The sequence below is a fragment of the Suricata suricatta genome, chromosome 11 (assembly GCF_006229205.1).
Source record: "Suricata suricatta isolate VVHF042 chromosome 11, meerkat_22Aug2017_6uvM2_HiC, whole genome shotgun sequence".
NCBI lineage: Eukaryota > Metazoa > Chordata > Mammalia > Carnivora > Herpestidae > Suricata > Suricata suricatta.
This window is the reverse complement of record NC_043710.1, coordinates 93,188,613-93,200,462: the sequence shown is the minus strand read 5'-3', so window position 1 is coordinate 93,200,462 and position 11,850 is coordinate 93,188,613. Positions and strand designations below refer to the sequence as shown.

The window sequence follows — 11,850 nt, the reverse complement described above, 5'->3', positions numbered from 1 at the left end:
AGAGATGTTTTTCTAAGAACTTGTTCCTTTTCAGATTGATGTCTCTTGTTTTTATTCTATTCTTTTGAAAGTATCTTTTCTAAAGAAAACTTCTCCCAAGTGTCAAGTGAAGTTTTTTAATGGGCAGTGTATGCATAATGTTGTTTGCTAGGTTTTTCTGTAAGGTATAGCATTTTTTTTATAATCTACTCACATTGCCAAAATAAAGATGCTCTCTGGCAGAAGTAGGGTTTTTTGTTGGGTTGGCTTGGTTTGGTTTCTGGTTTGTTTGTTTTTGTTGTTACTTCTTTCTGAGTGTGTTTAAAGAACATTTGTTTTCTCTTTCGCTTTTGGATTTTGGAACCTTTTCGAACTTCTGCAGGTGGCAGGACCTTATCTGTCGGATGGCCGCCTCAGTGAAGGAACAGTCGGCAAAGCCTATCCCACTGCCCCAGTCACCGCCGTGCGAGTGAGTGTGCATTTGCACTATAGTAGGACTGATGAGGATCAGGAAAGGCAAAGATAATCCTTACATTGTGTCACAGAGATGTTTAGGCACCCCATGAAGCTGAAAGATGGTTTTCTTTCTTCCATAGAGGAGACAATGATGAAGAAGAGCCTCCGAAATTAAAAGTGGAGCATCATAGCATTTCAGTCCCTGGTCTGCAGAGTCCAGGTAAGCTGAGCGGTCAGGGTTACCTGCAAGAGCGCAGCCTATACCTTCCTTATTCAGATGCAAGAGCCTTTACATCTTTTGCTTTATGCAGATTCTCGCATAAGCTGTTTCTTTTAACAAACCACTATGGGCCTTTTGCATGCCATTTTAAGCTACTCTAAGTGCCTTGTCTTTTACTTAACCGCAGATGATCTCTGTACTCCTGTGGTTATTTTTTCAAGTATTTCCGGAATGCTTTCCCATTGAAAGTTAGAAGTTGTATTTAAGATCTATTCTACTTTTTCTGTTCCATTGAACAGACAGAGATTTGGGATTAGAGTCTCCCTTAATAACGTCAAAACCTCAGTCTCATTCACTGGGTGCCTCTGGGAAGTCTGAGGTAGCTGATCTGTTTGTGGCTGAGAGACAGTTTGGTAAGGAGCAGCACAGCGATGGGACCCTGCAGGAAGCTGGAGCAAGTTACCTGGACCCAGTCCCAGAGCCGCACTCTCCTGCCTCAGAAGAACGGTGGGCGTTGGACGCACTAAGGAATCGTAAGTTCTGTTCCTAAGTGAACACAGATGTCTGTGAAGTACCAGAGTTGTGTTGTGTACCACGCAGCCATTTAGGGAGAATCCAAAGACGTTTAAGCCCTGACTTTTCCCATAAAGAATTTTACTATCTAGTTCGGAAGATGAGAGAAACCTCCTCCCACCTTTTAAAGTAACCAGTACAGGTTGTCACAGTTGATCTGGTGGCAGTGACCAGAGAGAGACGTATCAGGAAACAAGAGAGAGGTGATTATCGCTGTGAAGAATGGGTAGGATTCAGATAGGTATGTAGGAAACATGCAGATGAGAACAGTGATAGGGCAGAAAACTCTTGAATTCAGAAAGCAGGAAGCAGACCATGTGAGCTAAAGGAGGCACTGGAGATAAGGTGGAAAGGGTGGAAGATGGGACACTGAGGCCAGCTGTTGTGCACCTTGCATACCAGATTGAGTCCTCCGAATTTTAAAGGTGGCACAGTGCAGTGCTTTGGGGCTTTCTTCAAACTACAGATATTCTTCTAATTTTCTCATGGAGACTGCAGTATTCTCCACCCTGGCCCATCCTTCCTCTCACACACACACACACACACACACACACACACACACACACACACACAGCACCTATCCATGAGATGGGTGGCCCTTGCCACTCTATTAGCTACCCTCTCCCTCTCCAACCTGGCTGAGAATCACTTACAGATGGCAGCCTATCATGTCTCCCAAGTGCACTGGAGGTGGGGAAGGGCAGAGAAGGGCTGCCCAAGCTGCAGAGAATCATTGGAAGGTTTTAAGCTCGGGTGTGGCTAACAAGAACAGGAAACGTGGTTGAGAGTGGTGGATGGGTTGGAAGGGGAAGAGGCCAGGAGGGTGAGGCCACTGTGAAGCTACTGGAGGAGTCTGGGCTTGAGGTTTAACGGGTTTGGACTAGAATGGTGTCAGAGGAATAAAAATAAAGTGAGGAGTCAAAAAGTATTTAAAACAGTTGATTTGTTTGGTGGAAGGGCAAAGAAAAAGGAATGTTTAGATAATTTCAGTATTCTTGCTAGAAATAAAAGTCAGAAAGGACCACCAATGCCCATTGTTATACTTTTTTTTTTTTTTAAACTGGTATGCACAAGTTGGGAGCAGAGAGAGAGAGAGAGAGAGAGAGAGAGAGAGAGAATCCTAAACAGGCTCCATGCTTAGCACAGAGCCCGATGCAGGGCTCAGTCCCACAACCCAGGGATCATGACCTGAGCTGAAATCAAGAGTCAGATGCTCAACCCACTGAGACACCCAGACACTCCAATTTTTCCTTTTTTTATTTACCAGAGATTATGGGCTCAGTTTTAAAACTGGCAAGCCATTTAAGAGGAAGTAATGAGCATGAAGTTGGGAGTTTTAGGCTTGGAGCTTTGGGAGAGAGGTTAGGGAAAGAGATGGATGTGAGTGTCAGAGCCGCAGGAATTCATAGTATCTCTCAGGAAATGGAGGTAGAGCAGGACAGAGGGCCACAGACTCAGACCTGTGTGGAGACTGTTTGCCTAAAGAAACAGAAGATAGAAATTAAGCCAAAGTGAAAAGTAGGGAATTGGTCAAATTGTTTAAAAATCTAATTCATTCTAGGGGCGTCTGGGTGGCTCAGTCGGTTAAACCTCCGACTTCGGCTCAGATCTCACGTTTGTGGGTTCAAGCCCTGCGTCAGGCTCTGTGCTGACAGCTAGCTCGGAGCCTGGAGCCTGCTTCCGGTTCTGTGTCTCCTTCTCTCTCTGCCCCACCTCCTCTCGTGATCTGTCTCTCTCTGTATTAATAATAAATAAAACATTAAAAAAAAATTTTTTTTTAATCTAATTCATTCTATATTCTCTTGAATTAACAGAATGACTTCGGATGGTTTGACTAACACTGTCCCACTAGGAAGGTCATTTTTAAAAAACTAATAAATATTTTCTTATCCTTTGAAACTATACATGCTACCAAATCATTGAAATTAAATTTTGTCACAAGGCAGCTTTATTTTCTTCACCCTGTAAGGAGATTCTTTGGGTTATTATAAAACAATAAATGTTCTATGTGTCTAGAAAATTTAGAAAAAATAACACCTGTGTATATAGTGTCGACTGGAAAAAGCAAAACTTTCAGGGCTTCTTTTCTAGCATAACACTGCTTTTTAACCTCTTTTTCAAAAGTACTTTTGGAGTATTATTCAGGTTACATGAAGGAAAAATAGAGAAAGGCATGGTGTTAGTTATTTAACTGTTCTACACAGGAGGTCTCTCCATTCATAAGACTTACTTACATTGTTTCAAGTATTGTTTGATATTAAATCTTCTCTTAGTGGTGCTTTGTTTCATTTTTTAATGCAAAACAAAAACATGATTGTACGAAATTAATATTTTGACTCTACATTACTAAAAGGATACTTACTTTTAGGAGTAATTGGGAGTTCCGCAAACTAGTTTAATTCTGGCAGTCTGAGGCTATTGTTGTGAATGTGTGCATTTTTCCTCCCTCCTAAATCTTTCAGTGGGATTGCTGAAGCAGTTGCTTGCACAACAGCTGGGTCTGGCTGCGAAGAGCACTCGGGAAGACTGGCCGCATTTCCCGAGATCCAGGACAGCGTCTTCAGGGGCGCAGACTGACCAGGGGACCCAGAACTCTGAAAATAGTAAGGCCTGTCCTCCCCGTGAAGGACAGATGTCCTTTAGAACTGAAAGTGGTGACCTTTCCACTTGTTACAGTCCACGGACTTCAACTGAATCTTCTGCTCCACGGGATTCAGTGGTACTGGCGTTCCAAGATAGCCAGGCAAGTAACATTTTAGTAATGGACCACATGGTTATGACCCCAGAGATGCCTCCTGCAGAGCCAGAAGGGAGTCTTGATGAGAGTGGAGAGCACTTTTTTGATGCCCGGGAAGCACATAGTGATGATAATCCATCAGAAGGCGACGGAGCGGTTCAGAAGGAAGAGGACGTTAATTTGCGCATCTCAGGCAAGTTTCTTTCACACTTAAACTTTTATTTCTATTGTCATTAACTGTGCTGTGTGCTGTGCTGAGATGGATGTTGTTTGGGTATCTGCATTCTCGTGTGTGTGTGTGTGTGTGTGTGTGTGTGTGTATGTGTGTGTGTGTGTGTATGCGCATGTAGCATTTATTCTTTCGTGCAGTAAATGATTAGTGAATCTGCTCTATGCTGGGAGATACGGCACTGAATCACACAGAAAAATCCCCTATTCTTGTGAAGCCGAAGTAGGAGGAGAGGAAAGAGTAACAGTAACTAAGTGAGCAGATGTCACATAGTAAGAAGAATTAGAAGGAAAACTAAGTCAGAGGCGGCAGGGCTTGATGGGGCAGTTAGCGACCAGGGTCAGGGAGCAGAGTGGTTCAGCAGAGAGCGGGGTGGGGAGGCCCGAGCAAGCGAGCAAGTGTCTGGCGGTGACGGAGTGCATGGCGAGGGTGAAGACTGTGCGCCATGAGCCACGGGAGTGCTGGCAACATCACAGAGGGACTTTGTAGTTTCCAGCTTTTGACTTGTAAGACACTAACTAATATGAAACTTTTTGGAGATTACCATGAAAGTGTGCTAAGTTTAGCTTCTAGCTGAAGTGAGAAGACCCAGTTTACTGAAAAGTGGATTTAGGGATTGGGGAATTAATGGCTTTTCTCCATCTTTAACGACTTTGAAAGTTGTCAGCATATTACCTCGGCTCTGTTTTTTGATGTGAGGGTGGCGGCACGAAGCTCACCAGCCGGCTGGTCTCTCAACAGGAAACTACTTGATCCTGGACGGCTACGACGCGGTGCAGGAGAGCTCCACAGACGAGGAAGTGGCCTCCTCGCTTCCCCCGCTGCCCACAGCAGGCGCCCCCCCCACAGACTCTGCCGGCCAGCAGCAGCATTCTCCCCAGAACGCCCATTCCGATGGGGCGCTCTCCCCGTTCACCCCGGAATTCCTGGTCCAGCAGCGCTGGGGAGCTATGGAGGATTCCTGTTTTGAGACCCAGAGTCCCCTGTCCTGTGCAGATTCCCAAAGCCAGATCATGGAATACATTCGTAAGATCGAGGCTGACCTCGAACATTTAAAGGTACCTCAGATGTCCGTGTCCTCGTGGCGGGGGTAAAGAAACGTATCTAACAGAGAGAACGTAATGCGCAACAGAAATGCTGATGTCAGTAAGCTTGTTTGGGTTCTGGTTTTGCTGTTCTCTTTGACCACTATCCACGTATAGACCTGAATAAAAAGCCGAGATCAGCACTGTTTATCTGGTTACAGACCACAGGAACAGGGAAAGGTTGTAGCACTATAGACTGGAGGGGGGAAGCTTCTTAGTTTAAGAACCCAAATATATTTAGGATGACTGGTCATGAACAGCAAGCTGACAGAGGCGGAGTTTGTGTCGTTAGGAATCTAGTCTAGGAAATGCTTTCACTATTAATGATCCACAAATCAGCAGATGATGTCAGTAGCTTCCCAGATGCTTTGACACACAGAAATGAGCTCCAGCAGCTCTGTAATCTGAAAACCTGGTCTGAATGGGCTTTTGTGAGCTGGTAGTGGAAGCTGTCACTGTATGGGCCGCTATTTCACAACTGACGCAGGTGGTAATTTCTGAGAAATGGACTTTATCTTAAAGTTTGTCATCAGTAGACACAACTGCTAGAGCCCAGATATTTTTTCACGACTTCATTAAAAGTGGTGATCTTAGCCTTTTAGCTAAGACTAAAACTAAAGACTGGTCTTCCTTAGTTTTTCTTTTAACCTCTCGTGGGAGGTATTCCTTCATTCCAGGGCTGCCACCATTCATGTCACGCGTGGGACCATTTTCAGGGTGACTCTTGGGGTGGGGTAGACCTCGGAATCACCTGTACATGAGAAGGTTTTAAGTTATTCACTCAAGGGAGAACCAGGTAAAAGGCATGAAGTTTCCTCTTCTTCCCCACTAACCAAATGTTAGTGACAGTAACGTGGATGCTTAGAGGCGTGTACCAGTAATGTGAGAAAGCTTTCTTTCCTGTTTCTGTAAAGAAAGATTAGGATGTTCAGATGAAAAACCTGTGGGTTTTATTTTACAGAAGGTGGAGGAAAGTTACAACATTCTTTGCCAAAGGCTGGCTGGATCAGCCCTCACAGACAAGCACTCAGGTATGTGAAAATTTGGACTCCAGACTCTAGAGTCATTCTGCCAGAATAGTGCATCGAATGAAATGATTTATTGTTCTTTAAAGTGAAAACCTTCTGAGATTCCATTTCTCTCCTGTCTTTTAAAAAACCGCTTGTCTCCAAACATCATCTATCAGGCAGAGGCTGCTATTTGCTGACTGTGCTCTTCCTCTTGTAAGAGGAGCTGCGCCATCAGCTCCTGTGCCAGCCCCCCCACCCCACTCCGTCCCCATCCCCGTCCCCGTCGCCGTCGCCTGCACCTCTACAGAAGCAGAAAGCAGGGCGGTGGTAAGCCTGGTCGATCCAAGGCTCCTTAGCTCTGCCCGTGCTGCTGTGAGGGCGGTTCGGGGCTCCTCAGGCCTGGCTCTAACCCTGCTGTCTGTCCTGGCAGTGAGAACAGTGTCTCCCCGTGACTGCAGCCTGACCCAAAAACCAAGACCTAACCACGCCCCTGGACCTCACGTCTCCATATTCTCTAGGTGTTCATTGTTCTGAATTTGATCTCCACATGTCTGTCTTCTTCCCAGATAAAAGTTAGAGCCGCGTGTCCTGGAGGTGACTGAAGGTTGTTGGATTTTGAGCGTCGGCCTTGTATCACCCATCCTGGCTCCACTGTGGGCGCGGAGAAGAGTGTGTGACAGAGGGTCTGCCAGTGAACCCCCAACCCCCAGGACAGTCCCGTGCCCGGCGCCCAGAGCAGGACTAGTTCTTCACAGTCTGGCAGCTGCTCTCGTCTGTCAGTGAGGGAGTATTCGTTCTCTCACTCCGCTCTCCTCACTATCGGAAATTCATTTTGATTCACAACAGAAACCAAATGTATAGAGCTTTGGGTGTAGGATATGAAATTTTACTTAGACTTAAGAAAAAGAGAAAATCAGATGTATTTATTTGACTTCATTCCGTATTTGAAAGCACATTTTAATTTTTATTTTGCCATGTTTTGTTTGAGTAGTGAGAGTTTTAGCCTTTGTATTTAGTACGCCCAAGAGTCAGTTGCTCCTGAAACCGAGAGTTCAGGATGAGGTGTTCGGAGGTTGGGTAGAGAGGTGAAGGAGAGGGAGACGTCAGCGGGGGAAGCGAGGAGCATCTGGCTTCCACTAAACTGTACTCCACACCCTCTGCTGCCCAGTAGGCATCTTCCCACGGCTCCTGTGTGCAGAGGACTTGAACCGTGGGCTACCCAGGCGGGCGGAGAGCTGTTCCCACGTGAGACAAGCCCCTCTTCTCTGTAGCTGGGATCAACCCCCAGGAACAGAAATCCTCAGTATACTAAAGAGCAGGCACTTGAAAATGGGTGTGTTTTCTTCTTGTCTTCTTTTCTATTGAGGGTAGGGATTTGGGAGGGAGAGGAAAGCAAATTTTATTTTCTTGGCTATAAATTTGCTATTATTGGTATTGTTTCATTTTTATAATTATACATTAGACTTTGGCACTTGGGTAAAATGATCCCTGCAGATTGAGCAGGAAGTAAAAACAAACGGAGATGCTTCAGATGGTGGCAGGGGTGGGGGTGCTGAGGAAGGGGGGATGGGCGCGGGGAGAAGAGTTTGGGAAGGCTGTCTAACGGAATCACTACTGAGTTGAACCATGGCTATCACTAGCCACGGGTACTGCTGAATATAAGGCCAGTAAAATTTTAGTACCTGGAGGTTTGACTCTTAATACTAATTTTGCACTGATGGTGCCAAAGGGCTCTCTGAGTTCAGAGGAGAGCCGCGAGTGGAGTGGAGAGAGATGAGGTGGAGAAGGCAGAGCCGCGCAAACCGGCTCCAGAAGCACGTCCTCTGACTTCACTGCCGGAGCTTTTTCCACACTGGTGCATGACCAACCTTAAAGTTGCAGACCAGAGCATACACTGGATACTGTGGGCAAGGGGTTGCCAACTGCCTGCTCTAGAATGAATTGTCATATTGGCTGCCCCCTGCCGAGGGTAAATGTGTCAGAATTCTAACTTTGGAACTCCTTCAGTGATATTGGCTTTCTGTGGTTTTCTTTGTGCATCAGGTATATGTGTTTTGGAGTATTTTTGCCGACTAACGCTAAATCATTGGTCAAGTCTTCAAATTCTGTCACTACATAGAGAGTACCTCCACTGATCATTTCAGTAGTGCCCTCTGAACTCTCTGGGTAATCAGGATATAATTTTACTCTTCCCTGCACTCTCCTCGCCAGTGGTAAGGACGCCCTACTTCTTTTATAAACCCCACTACAACTTAGCAAGCTCATCTAGGTCCAGATTCCTGTTCCCTGCTTTTTTCAAATCTGACCTGTGTTTTGAAGTAGATAAATTTGGACTGTTGGACCTCATCTGTAAATTAGAATTATATTTCGAGTCGTAGACCAAGTATAAATTAAATCTGAGTGAGATTAAAAAGTTTAGAAGCAGAAGCTAGTTAAGTGAAGCTTGGGACTTGAACTTTCTGTATCTCTTACAAGAAGCCAGTGGAAGCACATGGTTACGTTGTGCAGCTGGAAATGGTGTCGTCACTCTCAACTAAAAGGGTAACGCACCCACAGCCACCTGACACCAGTGTCATCAGCAAGCATTTAATCAGGAGAAAGGTAACTGTAAGTGGGACTTTTACCTTACATTCAGACAGCACACGATAATCCCATAATTCTCCGGCACTCACCAGAAGCTTTGTAGGTTAGCAAAGTGTTGGTTTCTCTTCTAGCTCAGCCAGTATATCTTGTCCTTAAAAACCATTTGCTTTTCTTTTCCTGCAATTGAACCTCTCCTTGGAAGAGGGCTAACTGGAAAAATACAGTGACCATAGCTCTAGTGCTTCCAAATAAATTCATATCTGGATTTTCAAATGAAGCCCCAAAACAAAGGCTGAGTCTGAAAAGATTCTGCAATTTTGAGTGTGTTCCTTTGATCTCACCAGCCTACCTCCTTCCCTCCTCCTTCCCAGCATTGCCTCCTCCACCTCCCATTTTTTGGGCCATTATAATCACAGCCATTTTACTTTGAAATAGTATCTGCCTTTCAGGATGATGGAATTAGATGTTCATACTGTCCTTGAGTGACGGTGGTCACCATCAAAGCTGTTTTCTCTCACGTTACCTGACTAGAATCTGGACTCAAGGGTGGTGAACACAGCCACCTTCCCAGAGCAGGAGGGCTGGGTGTTAGCCATCGAAGTGACCTGCCGCGGCCCTGTGCTCTCTCCCGTGGGCCTGAAGGCTCCTTTGCTGTTAAGTGGCAAATTACATTTGGAGTGCCTCCTTCCTTCTCAGAGAACAGAGTTAATCAAGGCAAATCAGCAAGCCCCCAGCGTGCTATAATTTAAAATCATGATTACAGCCCTGGAAGCCATATATTTTGCATACTTTAAAATCAGCTAACTTGGACTTGCTTGAGTTATCTTGGCTTTTAGAACCGAAACTGTAACTATTCTGTCGTACTGTGAGAAGGCATATTTCATTAGCTTTCTGGCTTCCCATTCCCCAAAACAACTGCTAACCACTGTTTAAAACACTTTTTATTTTATTTTTTTTTGGAGGAGAGAGGGGGAACCAAATGTGAGAGTAAAGGAGAAAAGCTTATTTTTTCTTCTTCTTAGAAGCTAGAGAAAATAAGGCTTCCTGCGAGTTGTCTTTTACTTGCATGCTTTTCTTTTGATGTTGGTAAATTTGGGGAACTACATGGAGCTTCTGTATTTCAAACTGGAAACTGTCTTCTCTGAAGGTGGTATGCGATGTTATTTTGCACTGCTAGAGCTTTGGTCAACATTTCCTTCCGTCCGTGCCACAGAAAGCACCGTTGAGAGTTGTGCACAGAGGACCTCAGAATACAAAATCGGCAGCACCTTCTCGTCACCTTTCTGCTGGCTGGTTCTTTCCCTCTTCTGTTACAATTTTTGTTTTAAATCATGTTTTTTTGGGTTTGGTTTTGGTTTTTTTTTTCTGACTGTTCCACCCCATTACATTGATCTGCAAAATTGTTCCTTCTTCGAGAAAAGAGTTTCTTTTGCCTCGTTCCTTATGCCTTCCCCACTGGTACTGATGGTTTTGATAATAAATTGGTAGAAAAACAACGTACCTCTTCGAAGGAAGCCCTGTCGGCCATTTCCGAGTGCCAATGGCTAAGCGGATATACTGCAAAAATGGTAACTGTAATGTGCACACTATTGGTTATTTTTAATAAGCCTCTTCCTACTAGAACATTTTATTTTCCTTGTTCACCATACAATCATGTACTCTTTAACAGAAATTACTTTTTAAAAAATCTGGAACTATCTTTAAAAGAACTTTATTAATAATCATGTATTTTTACTGATCACATTTTGAAATGCCTAAAAGACTTTATTCTAATTATCCAGATGTACCTTTGTAAAATAGCTCTTTTATGAATTAGCTGATAAGGCTGTATGTTTCTGGAACAAAATATTGGTCATCTAAAAACTTTCTGTTTTCTGGGGTCTGGGAAAATAGAAAATGAGAGTTCAAATATTAAATATGCTTAAAGGAACCAAGTATGTGGCTTTTTATTTATATTCTTGTTAATTTGTCTCCTACAAGTTACGTAGAAAAGTTTAGGCCCCAAGGAGGCCATGGCTGGCAGGCCACAGCCTCGCCTGCCTGTTGGAGCGCCTTCCCTGGCTGGAAGAGCCTGCTGTGTCTGTGATGGGGGAGCGTCTGTGTGGACCCCCATGGCGGGGAGGTGGGGGCAGCGTCTGGGGCAGCGCTTGTGCTTCCTAACTGCTGTATTGAGACATAATTCACCTTTCGTACAATCGCTCATTTAATGTGTACAGTTCAGTGATTTTGGGGTATGTATTTTTTAAATTGTAAAACAATGTAACAAAATTTGTCATTTTAACCATTTTTTAAGTGTATAAATCAGTAGGATTAATGAGGCAGCTTTTTCACTTGAAAATGACTTTGGTTTAATGCTACCCTAAATGAAAATACGATGTTTTTATTACCATTCTTATCCCCAATGCTGGACTTCCTAAGGTAGCAATATTTCTTTGCTTTTATGGATCCCATTTCAGTTTTGGGGCTTTTTGGTCTGTTGGTTTTGACATAGAGGTATCATTCGACTTATTCTTGGGATGATAGTTTAGGGGCACATTTGGCTGATAGACCTAATAAGCATGACAAAAAATGCTCAGTATTTTGCAGAAGTTTTTAGTTAAGCCTTTTAATACCCAAATGTACTTTGCAGAAATTAACCTGTTTGTACTTGTGGCTGTGTTTATGAGCATAATCGGTAGGGAAACGCATGCCTGTTCCATTCCCACTTGCTCCATCTTCTAAGAAGAGTGGCAAAAATAAAATCCTGTCTTTGCATATGAGCAGTTGCTTTCACTTTTTGCTGTCCTCTTCCAAGCTGAATGACTGGTTCACCAAAAGTTTCATACCACTTTGAAAGAGAAGAGGGTCTATTCTGATGAATAGTTGCTTTTCAGTTGGACTTGATGTCTTCCTACTCTGACAAATGTCCTAAAATATTACAGATGAATAGCTAGATGTAGGTGTTTCCCATTTCTTTCTGTAATGTCAAGTATAATCCA

At 44.1% G+C, this 11,850-nt stretch overlaps 1 protein-coding gene across 5 annotated transcripts in view; it reads left to right on the top strand.

The window, feature by feature from the left end:
* ARHGEF12 (Rho guanine nucleotide exchange factor 12) overlaps positions 1–11,628 on the top strand; it is a 146,786-nt gene extending 135,158 nt beyond the window's left edge. For all 5 annotated transcript variants that reach the window (XM_029956769.1, XM_029956771.1, XM_029956770.1 and 2 more), the window contains 7 exons: positions 362–448; positions 576–655; positions 955–1,188; positions 3,691–4,158; positions 4,936–5,252; positions 6,241–6,310; positions 6,856–11,628. In XM_029956769.1, the coding sequence (XP_029812629.1) occupies positions 362–448; positions 576–655; positions 955–1,188; positions 3,691–4,158; positions 4,936–5,252; positions 6,241–6,310; positions 6,856–6,866 (1,267 nt within the window). In that variant the 3' untranslated portion in view covers positions 6,867–11,628. The remainder of the gene's footprint in view (positions 1–361; positions 449–575; positions 656–954; positions 1,189–3,690; positions 4,159–4,935; positions 5,253–6,240; positions 6,311–6,855) is intronic.
* The last annotated feature ends 222 nt before the right edge of the window (positions 11,629–11,850 follow it).